Source organism: Archocentrus centrarchus, chromosome 5, assembly GCF_007364275.1.
Source record: "Archocentrus centrarchus isolate MPI-CPG fArcCen1 chromosome 5, fArcCen1, whole genome shotgun sequence".
Lineage (NCBI taxonomy): Eukaryota > Metazoa > Chordata > Actinopteri > Cichliformes > Cichlidae > Archocentrus > Archocentrus centrarchus.
In genome coordinates, this window is record NC_044350.1 from 13,124,214 (window position 1) to 13,148,555 (window position 24,342).

General features: G+C 40.0%; 2 protein-coding genes across 5 annotated transcripts; one reads left to right on the top strand and one right to left on the bottom strand.

Annotated features, from left to right (window-relative positions):
- Positions 1-834: 834 nt before the first annotated feature.
- On the top strand, positions 835-16,298 carry pusl1 (pseudouridine synthase like 1). Of its 4 annotated transcripts, XM_030729001.1 has the most exons (10): positions 855-869; positions 1,070-1,349; positions 1,434-1,494; positions 2,360-2,547; positions 7,535-7,585; positions 7,780-7,929; positions 9,622-9,792; positions 15,123-15,177; positions 15,370-15,532; positions 16,169-16,298. In XM_030729001.1, exons 2-10 carry the CDS (start codon positions 1,297-1,299, stop codon positions 16,219-16,221), a joined length of 945 nt encoding a protein of 314 aa, XP_030584861.1. In that variant the 5' UTR covers positions 855-869; positions 1,070-1,296; the 3' UTR covers positions 16,222-16,298. The 4 variants fall into 4 exon arrangements, with proteins under 4 accessions (XP_030584860.1, XP_030584863.1, XP_030584862.1 ...); XM_030729000.1 differs by having other exon boundaries at positions 835-1,349; XM_030729003.1 differs by having other exon boundaries at positions 835-1,349; positions 15,123-15,154.
- Positions 16,299-16,394: 96 nt separating this feature from the next.
- ddx19b (DEAD-box helicase 19b) lies at positions 16,395-24,086 on the bottom strand. The gene is made up of 12 exons (XM_030728999.1): positions 23,860-24,086; positions 22,656-22,695; positions 22,488-22,562; positions 22,234-22,369; positions 21,699-21,791; positions 21,420-21,522; positions 21,151-21,265; positions 20,864-21,041; positions 20,518-20,755; positions 20,019-20,181; positions 18,771-18,962; positions 16,395-18,632 (listed from the first exon to the last, which is right to left on the bottom strand). The coding sequence occupies exons 1-12, from the start codon at positions 23,914-23,916 to the stop codon at positions 18,571-18,573; spliced, it is 1,452 nt and encodes a 483-aa protein (XP_030584859.1). The 5' UTR covers positions 23,917-24,086; the 3' UTR covers positions 16,395-18,570.
- Positions 24,087-24,342: the final 256 nt, after the last annotated feature.

Consider the following 24,342-nt stretch of genomic DNA (forward strand, 5'->3'; position numbering starts at 1 on the left):
GATAGATAGATAGATAATGTCTGACCTTACCAAAAAATCCTCCTCTGGAAGAATGGGCAAAAATCTATACAGACACACTGAAATATTGTAGAAAGCCTTCCCAGAAGAGTTGGAAGCTATTATAGGTGTCAGTGGTCAGTTTATACTGGGATGCCATAAAAGCTCTTGTAGGTGTAATCTGTAGATGACCTGGTACTTTTAGTGTATGAGTTATTTTGTAATTACAAACACCAAATTATGTAAAAAGCAAGTTTTTTTTTTCATTAAGCATCTATGACTGTAATATTTCCCTTCTAATTCGCATCAGTATGATCATTGTTATCCCAGAGAAAAGTGGGGTAGGTATGAGTGGAACAGACTTAAATACAGACTTAAAGAAAACAGTTAAACCTTTGAATGAGCTTAAATTTACAATAAACCGTATCACAGATGTTTACTAGATACATTTGTTACCTAAAAATGTGGGTCACTTCATCAGTAATATTGTTGACAAGAGTCAAGAAAATACAACTCACCTATCTCAAACATTAACTATGCTTATGTTAGAGCTAACCATTTAATTTCCAAATTATTCCGAGTTTTTTAATATATATATATTTAACAATATAATGGAGGAAATTCGTTTAATGAAGCGAAATTAATCGATGTCAGGCGTATTTCTTTCTCTTTGCTTGCTCCACTTAACCCTCCTCCACTGAACTGGCTGCTCGTGTTAGCGGTCCTTTGACTACTTTGCTGCCGACATATCTTATCCCCTTATACAGGATCTGGCTTTAATGGCTGTGCGCTCGGAGGCGCTGCGGCTGGGTGACGCAATCATAAAGCGACGTACTACATCGTGCGAAAAGTCATCGCTCATACATGCAGAGGTGGTGTCGTGTTGTAAAATAGTGCACTGAATATAGATGTCACAGCTTTGATAGCGTCATACACTGCACTGTACGTGTTGTATGAAACTGCGGTGTCTGTCATGGGGCGCTTGCAACAGCTCTTTTATTTGGTTAATACTGGAGTCTTGTGATACATTAACTTATGTCAACATAGAAATTCTAACAACTCTTCTCTCCAGTGTTCTTCCGGACTACAAATTAGAGAGTTATCGGTGGTACTTGGAGGTGCGGGTCGTGTCTGGGTGGTTCGTTGGCTCCAGCGCCTAACGTGTTTAGTTCAAAACACAGGAGCGCCTCAGCAGAGGCAGAGGAGGCAGAAGTCAAAGCAGGACCAGTGACATGATCTCCCATTGTAGTTTTTCGTTCTTGTGAACGAGCAACATGCTCCGTGTCATTTGGAGTCAGCATGCATAAGGCTCGTTACCTCGTCTTTTTTCAATACATAGGAACAAAATACTGGTAGGTTACAGAACACACACACATACACATATAAAATAATACTAATAATGATTATTATTATTATTATTATTATCATTATTGCAGTGGTGCAGTGAAAGTCCCTCCACATCAGCTGGGGAAGAAAGGGGTCCAGGACCACTTGGAGGTATGTTTTAACTCACTTTGAGCACCAGGAGACAGGCTGCCTTTAAGCTGCTAGCATTAAATTAGGCTTAAAAAAAAAATGATCTGCCATGATTTTATGAGTCTGCTTTGCCAGAGAGCAGCTTATAGACCTTACATCTTCTGGGTTTCTGATCCACACATTAAAAAGCAGCATCATATCCTGACACATGCATCTTTATAACGAACTAAAAGTTCCCTTTTCTTGGTCTAACACAGAAGCATGTCACTGATCCTTCATATAAATGATGTTCATATAAATGATGATAAGGCAGGGGTGGGCAATTGATTTTTCCCACGGTGTTACATCAGAAACTGGGACTGTTGCAGAGGGCCTCACCAATAAGCTTATAGAGAGAAAATGTAACAGTTCCAGTTTGTGATGTGGCCCACACCTCTGTTATAAACGACCCCGCTGCCCCACCCCTGCCCTTGCCACCATCCCCACCAACATATATGATTTGGGTTAAACTAGTGACCATAAAGCACATGAAAAAGGTTCCTGGTTCACATCTAGCTGGGCGGCATTGTTGCATGGCTTTCCCCATCACTCTATATTCCCTGTTTTCCTCTCTGCTGTCTAGCTGTGTTTCTAATAAATGCATATTTAGCCCCAAAAACAAGCGCACACACAGAAGGAAACATAGATTACAGTGCTAAAAAGATCACAGTCTTTCTTGTCACATCATGCTGCTGTTTACAGCTCTGTTTGATAACTATTTGAGGCACACGAGGCTGTGAGTGGTTTCAGAAGTTTGACAGTAAGCTTTAAAAAGTTATTTTGTTTTCCAGGCTATCAACCCAGAGCTATTTATATCTAAATAAAGTTATTTTTTATCTTTGTGCAGAATGCAATCCAGAGACTGAGGCCAGACAATCCTGTATCTCTGTCAGTCTCCAGCAGGACGGACACGGGTGTTCATGCACTCTCTAACTCGGCACACTTTGACCTCCGACGTAAGAACGATAAGCTGCCGTTCACCGAAGATATTCTTGTTCAGGCGCTCAATTACCACCTCAGGACAGAGCAAATCAGGTGAGTAAGGGCTCCTCGTGTAATCACAAATATTCACCTCTGGAGATGAGAAGGATTTAATATCAACGCAGGGCCGTGTAAAATTCTCTCTCAACAATGTCCTCAAAATCTTGTTGAATTATTTTCTAAGTGTTCACACCTTTTGCCTTCAGAACTGCCTAAATTCTTAATTAATTAATTCCTCAGAGATTTTGGTCCATGCTGACGTGATAGCATCACATAGTTGCTGCAGATTTTTCAGCTGCACATCCATGATGTGAATCTCCTGTTCCACCACATCCCAAAGGTGCTCTGTTGGATTGAGATCTGGTGACTGTGGAGGCCATTTGAGTGCAGTGAACTCACTGTCTTGTTCAAGAAACTAGTTTGAGATGATGCGAGCTTTGTGACATGGTGTTTTATCCTGCTGGAAGCAGCCACCAGCAGATGGGTACACTGTGGTCATAAGGGGATGGACAGGGTCAGCAACATTAGTCGGGGAGGCTGTGGCATTCCAATGGTGCTCAAGAAAATATCCCCCACACCATTACACCACCACCATCACCCTGAACTGTTGATACAAGGCAGGATGGATCCATGCTTTCAGATTGTTTATGCCAAATTCTGGCCCTACCATCCGAATGTTGCAGCAGAAATTGAGACTCATCAGACCAGGCAACATTTTTTCAATCTTCTATTGTCCAATTTTGACGAGGCTGCGAATTGTAGCCTCAGTTTTGTGTTATGAGCTGACAGGAGTGAGACCCGGTCTGGTCTTCTGTTGCTGGAGCTCATCTGCTTCAAGGCACAACATGTTGAGTGTTCAGAGATGCTCTTCTGCACATCTTAATTGTGTTTGTTTACTGTTGCCTTCCTGTCAGCTCAACGCAGAGGAGCTGTTCTCCTCTGACATCTGGCGTTTTCACCCAGAGAACTGCCACTGAGTGGATATTTTCTCTTTTTCAGACCATTCTCAGTAAACCCTAGGGATGGTCGTCTGTGAAAATCAGAGGAGATCATCAGTTTCTGAAATACTCCAATCAGCCCGCCTGGCACTAACAACCACGCTGTGTTCAAAGTCGGTTTGAACTTCAGCAGGTCACCTTGACCATGTCTACATACCTAAATTCATGGAGTTGCTGCCATGTGATTCTCTAATAAGATATTTGTGTTAACAAGTAGTTGAACAGGTGTACCTAACAAAGTGCCAGATGAGCGTAGATACAGAGCTTGCATATAATGAAGACCCACAATGTTTAATAAATCCCAACGAGAACTGTGACTGACTTTAACATGTGCCTGAGCAGTTAGCATATACATAGGTTTAGTGAAATGTCATAAGTTCACCTGTTGAGCATGTACAGTAATGGAAAATGGCATCTTCAAATACTGTTGCATATGAGTATCTGTCATCTCCTTTCTTGTCATTGTGCTGTCTTCATCTCCTCCTTGTAATCCCTTCATTACATATTTTTGCATTATTCAAAGGCATAGTTGCTTATGCTGTTTTGATTTTATGCTGCTGTGATATTCTGTTACTTAGTAAGCGGCGAGAAGAACTGAAGGACAAAGTGAACACAGATAGAAAAAGTAAGTAAATAGACTCAGTGTCAGTGAGAGAGGGTGTGGAAAGATGAGTCTGAATAAAGAGTGCAACACACTGAGAGAAGGAAAGGGGAGGGAGAAGCTGCTAATCCCCAAACCTGCAGAGAGAAGGTTAGAAAGGATTATCCCTGCTCTGCTTTTTGGTGTATAGCATCCATTAGCACGCGCACACATGCACACACACACACACACACACACGGATACACTCTTCATTGTTCATCACTCTAAACAGAAAGAAACACACCTTTTGTTTTCAGCCAACACTTAAAAGATACAACTGTTATCGACTCATAACTGCTTTATATAGACACCCTCAGAAGTGCTCGTACACAAACACGCTTCATATGTTCAGATTGGATAGAACGTTTTACTCTTGATGTGGAACAAAACCATCGTCAGAGCTGACTTGCACAGCAGGTAGTGAGAAGAGTTTTTGTTAGAGCTACATCGACAATACGGCTTCTGGCTTGTAGCTTTGGTCTGCTGCTTCCTGAGACAGAGAGCCAAGGCGCGATTTGAGCCCAGCCTGCACACTGTAAAAAAAAAAATCTCTTCTCCTTCAGCTCCATTTGTCTTCGGTGCTGCTGTGAAAATTGGCCTCAATTAGCTTAAAATGAACGCCTCTTTTCACATAAAAGGAAACTGCTGAATAACAAAAAAGTGCCACACCAAATGCCCTAGTTCCCAAATGTGTGAGGCCATGCTCTGTACACTGCTAATGAAAATTTGATGTGTGTGTGTGTGTGAGGAGGGAGGGGGGGGTGTTGGAGGCCAGGCGAAGGCTGTCACTTCACATTGGAGCAGCCACTGAAGGCAGATGCAAGGGTTTCCTCTGCCACGTGTCGCACCCAATCTCCTCCCCTGGAAACGTAACCCAGTTTCTCTGATTGTGCACAGACATGCGCACAAGCACACACTTACACAGACATACACATGTGTACATAAATATGATGCATATATTTGATCACCATTGTTCTCACAGTTCCACATACTCCTACGTGCTTACGTGCTGCCAACGCGGGTCATCTCACACAATCTCAGACACATGCATGAATGCATGAATGACTGCATACTCTGTGTGCTGGCACAAACGTGTGTGATCAAACAGTGTAGAGTGCTAATGTGCTTTGTGCAGCCCTATTGACAGTAATGTAGCTGGCTGCAGCTCTTTGTTCTTTCAGGTTGCAGAGGTAAGAATTAAGGAATCCCATCTGTCACAAAATTGTAATTATAAAGTTACTGTTTTTTTTAAAAAGCTATTTTCAGCTCCTCCCTGAAAGCGTGTGACAAGGTGTGACCACAGCAGGTAGCTCCACATATTTGGTTTGGGAGATTTTTGTGGGAGATGCCCTTCCTGACATAACCCCAAAGGCATCTGTGCCTCCTCCTGGGATGGAGTCAGGGATTTTTTTCACTTGTTAGGCAAATTAAAGTAGATTATTACAGCTTTGCCTTACATTTTGACTTTCTTACCTGTGTAAGCATGAAAAATGATAATGAAACCAGCTATCAAGCAACAGCAGCTCACTCAGTTTTAATTTAGATCGTTTCATAAAAAAAAAAATGCTCACGGAAAACCTCACGTGGCATACTTGAAATAAACCATATGCATTTTTCATTATTTTAGCCTTAGAATGAGCTAAAATGTACTTTAAACCAGGTTTCATTTAATGTCATTATTTTTTTTACCACACTTGCAGTGTTCCCATTATATATTGGATGTATTTCCATTGAAATGTGGGACAGATTCGCATACTGCCCCTCAAAGTGATTTTTTATTTTTTTTATAGCTTAATAGCAGATATTAGCATGCTGAACTGCTATATACACACTGGCCACTTAGCCTATCACATGGCAGCAACTCCACGCATTTAGACATGTAGACATGGTCAGTGCAACCTGCTAAAGTTCAAACCGAGCATCAGAATGGAGAAGAAAGGTGGTTTAAGGGACTTTGAATGTAGCATGGTTGTTGGTGCCAGAGAGGCTGGTCTGAGTATTTCAGAAACTGCTCATCTACTGGGATTTTCCCACACAACCATCTCTAGGGTTTACAGAGAATGGTCTGAAAAAGAGAAAATATCCAGTCAGCGGCAGTTCTCTGGGGTAAAAATGCCTTGTTGATGCCAGAGGCCAACCAAGCTATGCAGAAGAGCATCTCTCAGTGCACAACACCTTGAAACAGCTAGGCTACAGAAGCAGAAGACCACACCGAGTGCCATTCAGAACAGGAAACAGACACTACAATTCACGTGGGCTCTGAGTCAATGATGAGTCTCAGTTTCTGTTGTGACATTTGGTTGGTAGGTCCAGAATTTGCTGTAAGCAACATGAAAGTATGGCTCCATCCTGCCTTATATCAACAGTTCAGGGTGGTTGTGGTGTAATGGTGTGGGTCAAACTCAGTGCTAGCAGGGTCTACCTAACACAGTAGCCAGTGAGTGTACAGTAAGTATTACATCTGCTTAAAGGTAAAACATGGGCCTTTGAACATGTTAACACTGCTGTGCCTCAGGACAGCCTAACGTAGCCACCGGTGTCAATGCACGTTCTTGGTTTTTCTACTGATTAAATTTAATGGCAAACATATCAGCTGTCCTTATAACTGACTGTAATACTAGGAAAAGGCAAAGAGGGGAAGATTTGGCCTGTGTTGTACTAAATCATCAGTAATAGTGTATTTCTGTAGAATCTGACAAATTATTGATCTTATTCAAAAATGTTGATATTTTCAGTATTGCTTTAGCATCAGGCGCAAGAACAACTGGCGAGGGCTTGAAATCATTAAAAGGAAAAAAAACAACCAAATTTAAATCTCCTTTTTGTTCCTTCTCTCTGTAAATCTCACAGTCTGGTTCATCGTTTTAGCAGTAACACTGCACACAGCAGAGTGAGTAATTGAATTGTACATGTAGAACTTGTGCCAGAAATGCCAGTGTCATTCTTCAGTCTGCTTTAAGATGTCTCACAGCATCAGGAATCGATCCAATCCGTTAGAGTTATTACATCAATCCCTGCCTCGTGCACAGAAACACAGGAAGTGTCTCGTGTTATCCTGCTGGAATCACATCAGAGAGCCTCAGCCTGAGAGTCTGCTGTAGTGTTAACTCTGTTAAAATAAGTGTTGTGCTCTTGGCAGCCGTTTCAGGGCTCTGCTGGTGTGTCTTTGTGTAAAAAGCTGCAGTGCTGGCACTTTGGAGCATGACTTGTACAGTTTTTCTAGCTGGGAGTACAAATGGGAGTATTAACACTGTCTGTGTTAGGGGACTGCTTCAAGTGGAGGTAGACATGAAGATTTTTTTTTTTTTTCCCTGAACAGCCACCACACTGAATGTTTAAAGATCCTCTTCAGGCTTTCTTGAAGATGATAAGAATATTTATGTGTAATGTGTTTTTTCCACAGATTCTGCCTCAAATTTCCACTTTCATCATCTTTTAGCGTCAGCATCTGCGCGTATGTAATTTTGTATAATGAAGCTCATAGTAAAGAAGACACCAATCAAAACTGGTTTTAGATTTTGGTGCAGAACAGTTGCTGAATGAATACCATGAAATGCTAATTAATGCCGTTTATAGAGTCATATGTAGTTTCAGATTCTTGGGCCTGAATAAATCCCAGTTTTCACTGCTCTATGCACCCTTTTTCAGGATCACTCGTGCCCACCGTGTTCCTCATGACTTCCATGCTCGCTTCTGTGCTCAGTCTCGGACCTACGTCTACCGAATAGCGTTGGGAATCTCCCACCACTCTCTTCTTCCCATCACAGACTGCGATTTGTGCTGGAGCCTCCGCAACACGTGAGTTATCTCAGTTTGTTCGTGCTTTAGTGTGCATGCGCATGATGACTGCCTTTAACAAAAAATAGAAAGCAAGCTCGGAATAAAGCTCAAGCTAACTACGCATGTGTATAAAGACACACACATACAGTCTCTCTCTCTCTGTGTAAGAGAAAAAGTGGCACACTAAACACATGAGTACTCCATATGTATCACACCAGAATTGCAAGTTAGGGACAGTCAAACAAAGTGTTTTTTTCTGAGCTGATGTCCAAAATACAAAGAAAGGAGGAGGAAGGAGAGGAAACAGGATGGACAGAGTATCAAAACAAGGAAAGACATTCAATGGCGTGGGCTTCGAAGCTTAGATGAGGTCCTTTTAGCTGTGATTGGAAAGACTGAGCACAAAGAGAAATATTTTAGTTTGTGTTTGAGCATTTGTTTGCTCTTCTCTCTCCTCACTTTTTTGGGGAAAAGTAGGGCAAGATGAGCTGCGGGCTTATATACTTGCCGAACAACACCCACGCATTTTACCCTCTCTCTTTCTTTCTTTCTTTCTTTCTCTCTTTCTCTTCCTCTCCGCTTCATATTTTCTCAATGTCTTTCTTTTCTCCTCCCTTCACTAATTTCTCTCTCTGGCGCCTCGTCTTTGTTATCCCTCTCTCATGTTCAGCGTTTGTGTTGCTCTTCCCACCCCTGAGCGTCTCTGTCTCAGCAGCTTCTCTCCTTTCTCTCTTTGATCCCTGTCATCACACTTGCTCCATTTCTCCCACTGCAAAAAAATAAAAACTTTGATTTTTTTCACACATTTTCAAGATTGTTTGTAGAATTCAGTAATCAAACACTGCAGTTTTGAATTTACTGAAACATTGATTGCATGATGTAAGTTGTTGAAATGTCTTTCCATATTTTTCTTTTTCTTTTATGTTAGACTTTCAAATGGAATCAGATTGATGCTAAAGCATTGCTGAAAGCTTATTTTTGTTTATAAAATGTGAGAAAATTAGAATTTTACGCTTCCTCGGTTAAAATGTTTTTGTTGTGTTAAGAAGTCCTTGTTGCAGTGGTGTGCAGTGACTTTTACATAAAGGCAAACAGAGATGACACACACAAAAAAAAGACTTTTATTCTTTTATGCATGCTGACAGCTTCCTGCACCTTGCTGCACTCTGCCAGTGTTAGTTATTACTTTCACAGTAAATATATTTAACAACAGTGGAATTAACAAACCATTAAAATCTTTTTTGCACATCTTCATTCATGTCTTTATCACATGTTAAAAATGTCATTACTCAGCACACTCCTCCTTTCTCCCGCTCGCTCTGCCCTCCCTCTCTCTCTGTCAGATCATATTTAAGCAGCAAATGAAGCGTGAGACTGTAGAGAATCTGATCGCTGGCTCGCTCTCGTGCTCCACCATAAATGAGTTGGTGCTCCATGCTCTCACGTGGCGGTGTCCCTCAGAATCTTTCTATTATATAAGTTTTCTAATAAATTATTCATGGCGCTCTGAAAAGACGTTCATGTGTACGTTTCTCCCTGACCTCGCTGTTCAGGCTGCAGTATCACAGTAAGCTTACAAATGCTCACTTAGGAACTCTGTTGACCTCAGATTTGTAACATTTCCCTGTTTTCAAATGAAGTGTATTGTTGTTAAGGGTCACTTGTTTTTTTAAAAAAAAGTGTATTTTTCATTCTTCTGTCTTTCATCAGGGAGTTGAACATGGATGCTATGCACGAGGCAGCTGCCCTGCTGGTTGGGACTCATGATTTCAGCAGCTTCAGGGCTGTCAACTCTGACATGCCTTTCAAAAACCCTGTGAAGACACTGGATGTGGTCACCATACAGCCAGGAAACTCCTTTGCACATGCTCACTTTCACAGGTAGGCTATAGTATACAGTTGTGTTCAAAATAATAGCAGTGCATTTAAAGACGCGAGTAAAGCTCGGGAATCCTTAAATTGTTTTTATTTCCAGGCATTGGGAACACTGCACATTATATTCTAAATCAAAACATGAAGAAAAATGTAGAAATTTTCCAATTACTTTACAGGAAATGAAGAAAAATCAATGTTGTGCTGTTCAAAAAAAAAAAAAAATAGCAGCGTCTGCATTTTTCTTTATAAACTCAAATATCCACTTTAATCACTTTGTGAATCACTAAACTAACATTTAAATGTATAACCACTGTTTCTGAGAACTGCTTCACAACTGTGTTGCATGGAGTCGACCAACTTCTGACACCTGTGAGCAGGTGTTCCAGCCCAGGATGATTCGACAACTTTCCACAATTCCTCTGCATTTCTTGTTTTTGCCTCAATAACAGTATTTTTGATGTCACTCCAGAAGTTTTCTGTTGGGTTAAGGTCGGGGATTGGGAAGACCACTCCATAACTTTAATTTTGTTGGTCTGGAACCAAGGTGCTGCTCGCTTACTGGTGTGGTTGGGGTCGTTATCTTGTTGAAACACCCATTTCAAGGGCATTTCCTCTTCAGCATAAAGCAACATGACCTCTTCAAGGATTGTGATATATGCAAACTGATCCATGATCCCTGGTATGCAATAAATAGGCCCGACATCATAGTAAGAGAAACATTCGAATGGGGCTGCAACTAATGACTAATTTTATAGTCGATTAGTCATCGACTATTTAAACGATTAGTCGACTAATCGGATTATGAATCACATAATTATGAAATGTCACTTATTTAGCCCTCAGCTTTTACATTTAGCATAAGGTTATTTAAAGTGTGGTAGGAAACACACCGAAGATGGATACTTCATTCAAAAATTTTAATCAGGTTTGCTGCTGATATAAATTTAACAGTCCATTTTTCCAATCATAATATATATATATAATATATATGCGGCGCGGGTTCGAGTCCCGGCCCGTCGCCAATTTGCCCGCGTGTCTTCCCCTGTATCTTTCCCCCATTTCCTGTCTCTCTCCACTGCCGCTGTGGGCAAAAATGCAAAAAAAAGAAAAAATCATTGTTAATAAAAACGACTATTATCAACATTTAAATTCGTTGTCAACTATTTTTATTGTTGATTCTTGTCAAAAATGTCGACTAATCGTTGCAGCCCTAATTGGTAGTCTTCCGTTTTCGTCCATTTCTCTGTGACTTTGCTTTCCATTTTAGAGCACTGGAGATCATTTTAGTCGAGCAGCCTATCGTTTTCTGCACTTCTTTATATGTTTTCCCCTATTCAGTCAGCATTTTAATCAAAGAACGCTGTTCTTTTGAACAATGACTGGAACGGCCCATTTTTCTCAGGTTTTCAGTGAGAAATGTATGTATAACGTGTTGGCTTCAGCCTTAAATAAGATTGACGCCTGTTTTTTCACAGAGTGAATGAATGACCTCACTGATTGGACTCTATACTGCTATTATTTTGTACACATCCCTTTCAATTAATTATTCAATTACACAGACTCAGGAACATGCATATCATGAATGTTGGGTCTGTTGTTTTCTATGACTCTACACCTACTGGTAAATTATTTGCCATGTGGTAATATGATTTCTACCAAAAAGATTGATTGATCTGGTAAGTCATGTTGGACTGCTATTATTTTAAACACAACTGTATATTCAGGTCACACTGGCTGCTGCTGGGCAATTTGATAGATAAAGTATATGGATATATACACTACTGTGCAAATGTCTTGAGTCAGCCCTCATTTCTTTATATTTTACTGGGAAAATGGGAAATAGGTGCACCAATTTTATTGAAACATCTGCAAATATACATGGAAAGATGGTATATAAGGCAAAAACAGAGTTCGTACAATTCTAATGAGCTTGAAAGTCAATATTTAGTGATGGACTGATGGACTATTTCAGAGTAATTTATCCCCAACACATGAGTTGCACCAAAAAAGCTGTGAGAACAAGTTTTAGACATCTGTAATATGCAGTATTTCACATTATATTTGCACCTAATTGTCTGCAGTTTTGCCAAAGGAAACCATTTTTCCTCTTCTACCCTCTGCAGAATTCCTGGGAATGATCCGATGTGGGCCTACTTTGGTCTCTGTGAGGGTTTTGAAAGCCTACAGCTGAGCTGTGTTTAGTTTTTCATGAGGGTCACTATTCTAAGTAACAGTGATAAAATGAAAGGAAACTGACTGATGAATTATTGATGAGCCTAAGGTTGAACTAAATTTTTGATCCTAAAACGGGGAGATGCGGTGTGTGAGGCTGACTACTTTGGTCTCCATTCAACATAGAAAAAAAATGTTTTTTTTTTTTTTCCCCCTCCTGGAATAGTTGATCTGATTTTCATCCATAAGTGAACAGCTATTCATTTTAGAGCCTCGTGTAGGCTAAACTGTATTTTCACTGTAACATATTAACCTTTGGTTGGTGTGCATTTTTAAAATCAGTCTTCACCTTCCAAGTATGAAATGCAAGAAATTCTGGTTGTAGGCAAAGTCAGACTATGTAAATGTACAGTGTTGTAGGAATTTTGTTACATATTTGTACATCGGTCTCCTTAAATATTTGTATGCAGGAGCAAATGTATTATTTCTTAGGATTTTTTCAGCATGGATTCATTTTTAAATTAATATATGTATAATCCATCATCGTGCTGCAGCGGGGAAAGTCCCCGTGTTAGCATGTTTTTTCTCCGGGCACTCCAGTTTCCTCTCACAGAACATGCAGTTAGTGAGTTAGTTTTTTTTTTATCTGTAGTTGTAAATTTTTTTCTAATACTTTGTTGCAGTTACAATTATTACCATGTTAGCATTAAGCACAAAGCACAGCTGTGCATAGAGTGCTGGAGTAACTGTAGACTCTTACTGTTTGACTAAGTAATCTTTAAATTTGTGAAAATGTAATCATCACTGATCAGCCTGGTAATTAACTGACTTATGCTAACTCTAGAAGCTTGTCAGACCATTGGAGGAAAATTAACAATTAAAAATGCTCCTGCACTGAGACAGGAGAAGCACAATATAAAACTGTCTTCAAGTAAGTAAGTTAATTTTAGCTATATAGCAAATAAAAAGCAACATGTTTTACATTAAAATAAGAATAAATTACAGTTACAGTTGATGCTTGTCTGAGCCCACCATGGAGGTCATTCCAGAGTTTTGGAAGCAGCAAAGCAGCATCTACCTTTTGATCAGGAGTGACTGAGAAGCAGACATTAATGATTTTGAGGGAGTGGACACAGCATATCTACTACATACATACACAAACCTACATTTAAGGCTTTAAACATCATGATAGCATCACACAGTTGCTGCAGATTTGTCAGCTATGCGTCCATGGTGTGAATCTCCTGTTCCACCACATCCCAGAGGTGCTCAATTGGATTGAGATCTGGCCCGTGGAGGCCATTTGAGTACAGTGAGTGTTTGAGTTACTGCTGCCTTCCTATCAGCTTGAAGCAGTCTGGCCACATAGCGATCCCATAAGACTGCAAATATGAATATGCAACAAGAGACACAGAAGTGCTTCAGTCTCATTTGAAGATGCTGCCCTTAGAGTCCACAGGCTAAAATCTCTGCTCTATAAATCTGTCTCTGCATTTCCTACATGTCGAATGTAATCAGACAGCAAGCGCTGAGTCAAATTTGCATTTGACCCAATTCTTCCCATACACATGTTTCCTTAGTTCACTCTGTCCTTCTCAAAATAAGAATCAGTGAGGGTTTTTTTTTTTCTTTTTGAGGGTCGGGGCAAAGACAGGAAAAAAAAATTCTATGGCATCACACATAATCCTGTTGGGCCTATGCCACAGTGCCATATTTAGTATGTGACATTTAAACAAATCTGTGCATGATGACAAACACAGGCTCTAGCTGATGTCTGGCATGAATGTCACATCAATTCTATCCACGCAGTTGGGGACAGCACTGTATCAAAAGTAAGGCTGCAACGATCGATTATTTTAGTAATCGAGGCTTATATTTATTATTCCATCAATTAATCGAGCAATCGGATAAGAAATACTTTTGTCGTATTAACAATTCATCTGCATATTTTAACTTCTGTACTGTAGTTTTTCGCTGTGTGAAACAAACAGCGGTGGATGGAGCAGCTACAAAGTTCTCTTTTCTTCACTTGCTGATCAGGTGGTTGATGAAGGACCTCCAGCTGTTTCCCAGTAAAGGTTTAATGGTGGTTACAGGAACAAGCGCTGCTGTTTTGGATGCTAGAAAAACGTTTATTTTTGCTCCACCTGAGCTCACCGGCTCAATAACGGCTCCGCCTCTTTGCACTTGCTGCCAGACAGTCTGCATGTAATACAGCTGCAGCTGTTTTGTTATCAGTGTTTTTGTTGAAAAACTGGAGGCTGCATGAGCTTAATGTTGTAATGCTTTGTATTCACAAGCATCCTCCTAAATACGGCTCTATTGCAGGTCTATTTTTAGTCTCTAATCAGGGATTAAAGCAATAAAAAATATTTTGATGGAGCTCCTCAGTACTGAAAGATTGTTAGTGGTAATGGCGGCGCCGGTTAGCAAACCGTGGTTATATAGCGATCTGTTCTGGGAGCAACAGCTGAAGTAAAGGAAAAAAATAACAGCTGAAACACACACACAGGGCAGAGAGCAGTGAAGGTGTGGAAAAACGTGTCAGCGATGATCCACTCAGTGTTAAAGGGTCATTTTTTCCAAATGATGGAAATCCGTTGCAGAGATGGAGAACTTTAATGCTGCTAATGTGGAAACGCTCCACTTTACATGGAGACCTGAGCTGCAGAGTTGAAACGAAGCGTGATCGAATTATTCGAGTTACTCGAGGAATCATTGCAGCCCTAATCAAGAGTGGCTTAACATGTAAAGATATGAGGAAGGATTATTTTTCTTTTGAAATCATTCATTTTCAAATTGTGGTTAATAAATTGATTTATAATTTAATTTGTTAGTATTTTTTTTTTTCACTTAGAGAAATAAATCAGTAGGTGTGCTTTTGATTCACACTCCTCTTTGTAGTTTTTATGTTTTTTATGAGACTGGATAATTCTACATTATGTCTGACCGCCATTCAAGATATGGTTTTGGTTGCAGTGTGATGTTTTAACCCCTGTGGCAGCATTTAACTTTTCTTTACCATTACACATTTACTCAGTGATGCCTGATAGACTTCATGCCTGATGGACTTGGTCTCATTAGTCACACATTTCATGAGGTGTGAATGTACCTTATGGCTGTATATTCATACAATATAACACTGGTTTTATTCATTTTTCCAGAGAAATGCCATTCTGGGAGCTGACTTTTACAAGTAAATCTTTTCTATATAAGCAGGTTTGTTGTTTATGTTCTTCAAATTTTCTTTAAAATTATATTTCTCTTTATCTCTCTGTGAGATTGTGAGCAAGTAGTGCCATCTGCTGGTGATCACTGAAACTTTATTCAGAATAAAGTGAACATCAAATCTCTTGAGATAAGTCATGCTTACTTCTGTATAAAACTTGTTTATCCGGCCATATTCTCCAGGTGCGGAGGTTGACGGGGGCAATGGTGGCAGTAGGCCAGGGGCTGCTCTCAGTAGCCCAGCTCAAAAAACTACTGGAGGCTCGAGACTCTCTGGCCTACCCACAGGGTATGGCTGCTCCAGCCCACGGCCTCTTCCTCACCAGAGTGGACTATAGGGACACAGGTGAGAACAAAGTGTAATTCAGCTGCTTCCCATCATCTCCATTCTCTATCAAAGTCATATTATTTCCATTATATACAAATATTGCAGTGTAGTGTGCAGTGGTTAGCACTGTTTCCTCACACCAAGAAGATCCTGGGTTTGAAATCACTGGCCTGCTGGGGCCTTTCTGTGTGGAGGTTGCATGTTTTCATCATGCTTTCATGAGTTTTCTTCAGGTACTCCAGTTCCTCCCACACTCCATAAACACGGGGTTAGGTTAATTGGTGATTCTAAATTGGCTGTAGGTGTGATTGTGAGCATGAATGATTGTCTGTCTCTCAGTAAGCCTTGCGATATACTGATGATCCATCCAGGGTGTTCCTCACCCACCTTTCGCCCTGTGACAGTTGTGATACCCTCCAGCCCGCACGCAAATCTGAATTAGATAAGCGGAAGAAAATTGATGGATGACAAATATTTGCAGTCATATTTTTTCATGCACTGGTGGAGTTTACTTTGCTACACTTAATGTCATTCTTTTGAAAGAAAGAATATAACTGTCACTACCAAAAGACGCCCAGTGTGCCCAACATGTTTACATATTTTATGAATTCTTCCTGTGTCAGGACATGTCTAAGTTAATCTCTGTCTCCTCAGACCTGCAGCTGTCAGAGGAGCCACTGCCCTCCACCAGGCACTCAGAGGATTAATGCTACTAGAATAATTTCATTTGGTTTTGTGTATTTCCACATTACTTTCCAAAATAAATGTAAAAATTTGTGATTTAATGTAAATATATGTATAATATGTATTCACTTGTTTACTAACAGCGATTGTACTTGATTTGCACACATACACAAAAAACCAACAAGGGACATACATATGAACAGCTAGATGTTCATTTAATTCAACATATTAAGAGTACATATCTGTGTCCATGAACGCAGCTTAGCTACAGAAGAACACATCCCTTGAACCTATCACTGTCTACACAAGATCTTTAGGTTACAACAGACAACTTGCCTTAAGCCTGATTCGGCAATGTGCACAATTATAAATGGGTTTTGTGGGTTGTCAAGAATTATCAAACAAGGTGTACAACATGTGGGCAAAAGTGTGAAGTTCTATAGCCAAAACTGCTTTGTGTCCACGGGTCTCATACAGTGGCGTTACATTATGGATCGACAAAGTGCACACACTCACTGATAACATATACATCCGAATGTCCGAATAAAACTGCATACACTGCTTCTTTACCCAAAAGTCTTCACAGACTATATTCCTGTGGATTTTCAGCAAACTTGAGGTCACTTCCTTCTAATTTGGCTGCATCTGTTCATTGAGTGATTTTCAACAAGTTGTCCATAAATAGTCCATAAAATCCGCACTACCACCGACAGTCTTCTCTGTGCCGCTGGGAGCCAGATGAGGTTTGTAAAAGGTTCAGGTTGACCAGTCACCGGTCTTAATGTTCCAGCGCAGTGATCAAATACACCAGACATCACATATCTGTTCTTGATTTTTGTACAGTCATCCAACTGATGCAAGGTTAACTGATTTAATATCACCATATTCGAAGTGCTGCGTCTGTCAAAATTGAACCTTATGAGGAATGTTTCTGCACTTCTTAGAAGTGACAATCTCAAAAATTCAGTAAAACTATTTTTAACAATTTTTTTTTTTTAATATGTACACAAGTACACATTTCCTATCCTTGCGACCATGTTGGAGCAACACAGTAAATCTGATTAGCATAGGTCCTCAAGTCAATTCAGCATTTGGTTTCAAGAAGATAATTCACACATCCTAAAGACGCCCATAATTCAATATATAATCAAAATTTCAAGTGTTAGTCAGAAATTTAAGCCCAGTAGCTTAAATATCAATAACAAAATCATATGTATATATAATGCACTTGAGGAAGGCATTGCGTAATTTTTAAACTCACAATCCTTAATAACAGCACAGTCTGGGTGAAGAAATGTAGCTGAGCTAAAGTCAAACTTGAAACCCTGATTGAAACGATTGAGTGGGGACAGTGAGACACAAAGGAAACATCACCGTAACGGTCACATTTTCAGTTAAAAATCTGGTTTTATGAGATGAAGGAAGAAAGAAGACTAATGACTAATGCTTAGCAGTGCCACCAAGCTCATCCTTATGGCCATTTCGGCGTTGTTAAAAATGATATAAATAGCATGCGTGTGAGATGTGTGGCTGGCAGATGATCAATTACTGGCTAAACACAGAAACATCTAAATGTCCATGACTTGGAGTTAGTAATGTGTTATCACTCTAGGCAGCCTTTTTTTGGCATTTGACTACACACCCTGATGCTAAAGCTGAGGTTATTTCAGGATTAATTTGTGTCATGTGAATACAGGTTAATAGTGTTTGATAGTAGCTATCACAGGTTGATAAGTTTGCATAGACCCTTGAACCCCAACCATTCGCCATTTCAGTAACACAATCAAAACTACAGCTCTGAGCAGCATACCCAACTTCACCCTTTGTACTGATTTTGGTACTCATAAAAAAGCACGATAAAAGCTGTAATAGTCCACATGATACGGTTACATTCAGTTATACTTTAAAATATTTGTGGCACATAAAATGAATATTTTTTTTCTATTAGGATTTTTCTGAATCTCTTTACAGAATAGCTTGTATCATGCCACCACTACGCCCACCACTAAAAAGTGTTATTCTTATCCACATATTAAAGAAATTTAAAAAAAAAAGAAAAAAAAAGTCAACTATGCCTGCTTTTACAGCATCACAATACAAAGCATTAAACTCATACACTTTATTTAAAGGAGTACAAAGAGTGAAATAGGGTATGTATCAGAGACTTACAAAACACTTGTCTGAGAGGAGACATTTCCACTTGTAAACATATGCTGTGTGTGTGGTTTTGCTCTTTTCTCCGACGACTAAAAAAAACCCCAAAACAAATAAAATAAAATAAAAGCAATAAAACACTGCAGGAGCGTACAGTCCTGGGACAGCAAAGAGGGGGAAAGAAGCTGGGCGTCCTTCACACAAATACAGCTTTTTCTTTAGCTGGCAATTTTCTCAATTTCATCCAGATCATCCGTGTCCAGTTTTTCAATTTTTTTATCTGCAGAGGGAGAGGACACAGAACAGAGATGGGTTCAGAGAGGAGCTGACATTTGGCTGGAAAAGATGTTATGTACATGTTTTAAAAAACAAACTTAAAAAATAAATAAATAAATAAAACAGCTGCTGTGAGACTTACTGAAGTGATCCTGGATCCTGTGGAGGATGTTCATGCTCATCTTGCTGTCCACCATGTTAATGGCCAGTCCCCTTTTCCCAAATCGACCAGTGCGGCCAATCCTGTGCAGGTATGTCTCGTTGTCGGGGTTACCATCTTTGTCAACTGGCAGGTCAAAGTTGATCACCACAGAAACTTGCTCTACATCAATACCTGTTTGTAAAAAAAACAGGTGGAGGAGGGAGGGGTGCAAGTGGAATAAAGAGTTACTAGAAAACAATGTCCATAGGGACGACACTGATATTTGTATTTCACTGTAGAAACCCATTTCATTTCATTCATCAGTCTGATGTCAAATGCATTCAGTCTGGATGATATGATTTAAGTACTTATATTCATGTCTTCTGGCTACTTCCTGATTTTTTTTTTTTTTTTTTTTTTTTTATATAAATGCAGCCATTACAAAGAAGGGATGAATCTGACTACTCTGCATACTCATACAGCAGTTACTTGTCAACTACAAGACATCTGTGCCCTAAATCATATCCTACTGAATATCATTTTTTTTAAATCCTCATCAGGACATTTGGTACCACGACTGGCAAAAGTCTGCAAGTTGTGGCTGCATACAGCGGGTGTGGCCATTCATTCTTTTGAGGTATTGCTTTGCCCTTTCAGTCATTTCCATCTTCACTTCAATGTTTACAATTAAAAGTCCTTTTATTGATATTAATGTGAAGGTTAAAGGATCTGACCTGTAGCAAAATGTTGAAACTTGTGCCCTTTCCACTTTCAGTGACCATGAAAACGTGTAGTTTTAAACATTGCTTAAAATCATATTTGGTAGCAGTTTAGTAGTAATTAAGCTATCTAGGCTCATGATTTATAGGTAGATCAACATTTACAAATAACAGGAAAGATATGTATAACGATCATATGAGCCATACCACATACAGGATGGGACCACTGTCATTCAAACTTTTCTTAGAAGTTACACGTTCCTTTGCATTAGCATAGGTTTTCTTTAAAATTCTCAACTGATTGATGCAGGTTTTTGCTAAAGAGCTGGAGGTTATGTCCATCTTTTACATACAGTCTATGATTTGTAGTGGATGTAGGCTTCCTCAGTATTGTATCTTAGACCATGCAGTGTACCATTGATTTGGAAAAACTACAAAAAAAACATTTTCTTTTAATGAAAAGCAGGTAAACACGGCAGATAAAACTCATGACCACACAATCCTAATTCTGTCTGATAATAGTATTTACCTCGGGCACAAACATTTGTGGTGACCAGGACCTTCTCCTTTCCATCTCTGAAGCGTTCAATGACGGCAGCCCTCTGCTCCACTTGCATTTCTCCACTGAGTAGCGCTACCTGGTGGCCTTCTCTGGATAGCTCTCCTGCCAGCCAGCCTGCAGTCTTCCTTGTCTGAATTGAACAGAGGAAAGTGCACTGTAGCCAATTAACCAGCAAGCTAGTTGCATATTTATACAGAAAGTCAGAGTATAAAAAGATTCAGAGATCGGTCCTTCCCTAGTTTAAAAAAAAAAGGCCTGATTAAAAGGCCTAACTAACAGTTAAGTTAGTTAATGCTACAGACCCCTCTTTTCAGTTCTAGATCAAAGAGAGAGAAAACTTGGCAGCAAATGATGATGAATAGCAAATTCTGATTTAAGCATATAAAAGGAATGTATAAGGTTATGACAAAAAAAAACATTTCAGACCAACAGTCCCTCTTTTTTTTTTTATTACAGATCAACTCACATGACAGAAGATCATAGCCTGGGCAATGGTGATGGCTCCATAGATATTAGAGAGAGCTTGGAACTTTTCCTCTTTGCTGTTACACAACACATAGTACTGTTTGATGGTGTCCAGTGTTTCCTCCTCTCTCTTCAACTTGATTATGTTGGGATCAGGCACAATGCGTTGAGCAAAGTTCCACACAGACTCTTCAAATGTGGCAGAGAACAGCAACATCTGGCAGTTTTTAGGCAGCATCCTGTGTGGCAAAGAAGTGAAGCATAAAGCATACATAATTAAGTATTTTTTTAAGAACTATTTAAGCTGTATGCTCATTAGGCCTAACTATCAGGTTGTTTCAGCTTACCTCTGGATGCGTATACTCTGGTCCTGGTGACCCTGTGTGGCGATCATAACGTCAGCCTCGTCGAGCACAAACACCTTAATTTTCTTGGGGTCTATAAACCTGAATTTACTGCACCAATCCAACATGGTACCAGGTGTGCCAATAACTATCTGTTCCTGCAGTTTCATGCCCCGTTGCACTGCAAAACACAAACAGCACACAAGTGCTCATAAGAACACAATAATATCAACAACAATTCAATATATAATGGTACAGATGTAGCACAGCAGAAATGAGAGAAACCTTACACTTGTTCCCTCTAATGGCGTAGACTAGTTTGACTTCAGGGTAATATCTGCCCATCTGCTCGATCACTTTACCAGTCTGAAGTGCCAGTTCATAGGTGGGTGACACACACAAGCACTGATGACGTGAAAAAAGAAAACATTAAACAGTAACACAGTGAGAGACCACATAAGACTGACCGACACGAGGAAGTAGGAATTTTTTTGTCCAAGACAAATCACACTTATCACTTGGCTGACTTTGCTGAACAGTAACGAAAGTTAATACCCACCTGGGGGTATTTGTTGTTGGGGTCGACATGGCTGAGCATGGCCAGAACAAAGGCAGCTGTTTTTCCTGTTCCTGATTGAGACTGAGCAATCAGATTCTGTGGACTACAAGAAATAGGAAATTAAGTCCCCAGGTACAGACGGCAATAAATACCATGAATGAAAGGTGCAACATGTTATTCGGGATTAAGTGAATTGATAAGTTATTGGAGTGAGGGATTTCAGTGGCTTTTCAGAAACACAACACTTAAATTTCATATCAGTGTGTAAAGTACACTCACGGTTCAGCCAGCATCATCGGTAAGGCAGTTTCCTGGATTTTGGATGGCCGATTGAAACCCATACCATACACTCCCTTAAGCAGCTGTGGTTTACTGTACAGAGAACAAGAAGAAAAAATTTAATGCCATGTCTTCAGCAAAATGTTTCACAGTTTTTCTTGAAGCACCCCGTCAGTCTGTGTAAACGCACTGTGGTGAGGATAGGCTTAAAAGAGAAAGTACAAATAGAGATGCACCGATTAGCTGGCCAGGGACCAGAATTGGCTGATTTCCAGCATTCTTGGCCCAGACCAGTGACCAGCCAGTCAGTCTCTCATTTAACTGATTACAAGCTGGTCTGTTTCAAGTGAAGACACAAAGTTGACTAGAATTGTGTGTGTGTGTGTGTGTGTGGGGGGGGGGGGGGGGGGGGGGGGGGGGGGTGTAAAGGTGGGTTGCTTGGTGAGAACTCGCTACGCATATATGTGCGTCAATACTGTTAAACCTGACAATGACCAATTTGGTGAAAAAGACAGACAAATGGGGAGTCACTCACAGCCTTAATTCTTCAAAAGACTTGACAGAGTAAAGTGGAGAGTTTGGATCCTTCTGAAGAACTTCCACTTGATTAGTTGTGTTGACGAGATTATTTCGGATCAGCTTGTTTAATAAAGACTGTGCTGCTTTGTCCTCTGAAACAACAAGGTAGAGGAAAGATAAATTACAGCAGAAGAGACAACCAAGCAATCGCCTAAAAAAAACAACAATGTCCAAAAATATTTAAAGGCATGCACATAATTTACTGCCTACCTTTGTCGTCGTCATCTGCCGCCTTCTCTCCTTCTGATTTTGCAGCTGCAGAGTCTGTTGCGTTTGCAGTCGTTCCTATAATAAATAACGCCAATATGTACATGTTTGGGTTTCCTGGTTTTCTGAATATTGACTCTTATCCCGATTCAGCTGCATATGCATGCTTACCATTTTCCTCTGGCTTCTCTTTTATTTGAAGGCTTCCGATCTGTAAGGAAGAGCAAAATAAACTGTGTTTGTGTGGGGCTAAATATAAGTAGGTGTCTTACAAAAATTTTCATTATTTCCAGTTACATCTGAAACCCATGCAGATAGAAAGAGCATGGAAAAAATTACATTTTGATACCAAAACCACACTAATATAGCACAAATAATAATGACGTCACACCCGATTAACTACTTCGTTGGCATGCACTGTTTTACCATTATAATCAATGAAAACTGTGATCTCAAAGTGCATTACACTCAGAAAAGTTGGCATTTTTTCTCTGGCTTTAAATCAATATTTGAATGAAATTTTAAGCAAAGAGAGGCAGAAGTATGGCAAACAGAAAATGTAACAGCTGAGAAAACAGCTTTATAACAAACAGAATAGTTTAATTTTGTATAAACTTTCATTTGTTGATTGCACTGGCCGTCAGGGAATGTTGCTTTGACAACAGACATTTTCCTTACGTTATTCAACTTCTTTCTGATCAAGAAAACTTGATGAAACTTTAACAGTTTTAAGTTGAAACTTAAAATTACACGTCCATACTTTAAATAGATGTCCATATGTGCCATCAGTGTTTTGACACGTTAACTTTTTGAAAAACAACCGTTCAAAACGAAAGATTTAACAGAAGGGAAAAAAAAGGCTGTCCAGAGGGAGTCCCTCTACATTATAACAAAAAACCACGGAAAAAACACACCTTCATTTGATCAGAAACCCGGTTTTTGGCAGACCGCTTCAGCGTATTTGCCGGGGCTACAAACAGCTTAGCTCAGACTTTGTTGCTAAGCTATGATACAGTGATTGTAAAATACATAATATTAGTATGCCCATTTCGGACCCCCCACCCCCACCGTTCCTTCATATGCCGGTTAGCCAGTTAGCTGCTAAAGCTATCAAACCTCTGAGCACGCAGCACCTCATCACGCGCTAACTTAACTTAGCTCTGACGCGAAGCCGGTAGTTTCGTTTTTGAGCTAATGAAACTCTACAGAGACAGTCCTCTCCAGGAGCCACTTTATTCACTGACGACCCTCTCACTGCACAATTTCAGCCGTTCACATTAAAAGCGGATCGCTAGATGTCTTTAACACATTGAGCCAGACCAGGCCAAAGCAGGCTAACAACAGGTTAGCTCGTGTTGCGTAAGTTAAGACTTACCGATTCCGCCGCAGCTTCTTGCTCGTCCACTGCCTGGGCCCAGGAGTCCGTAGCCATTGTGGGGCAGTTTCTTCTTCAGTTATTATACTCAGGAAAGTCGACTAGAGATTCCTAGCTCAGGCTTAAGAGTCAATAATGTGTAAGTAACTCTTTTCCACAATGGCGTGCAGATCCCGATTCTGGACACCTAGGCAACTGGCAATGTCGCCGGGTGGAACACAAGCACCAAAAAATAATAGTTCCGAGCTTCTTGAAATATCCTTTCCGCCTCACATAAAATCCTGAATTGTGAGGAGCTCTTGGGGTCAAAGTGTGAACAGTTAATTAAATGCTGGGAATTAAAAAAAAAAAAAAAAGTTGTGAAATATTTTGTTGAAAATCAGAAGACTGGAGGCTAAATCGCTAAAAAAATACTACTCCTTTGAGCCTGTAGAGGGAGCCACATTGCTCTCTATAGGCTCACTGCTGCTATGTATGCACACT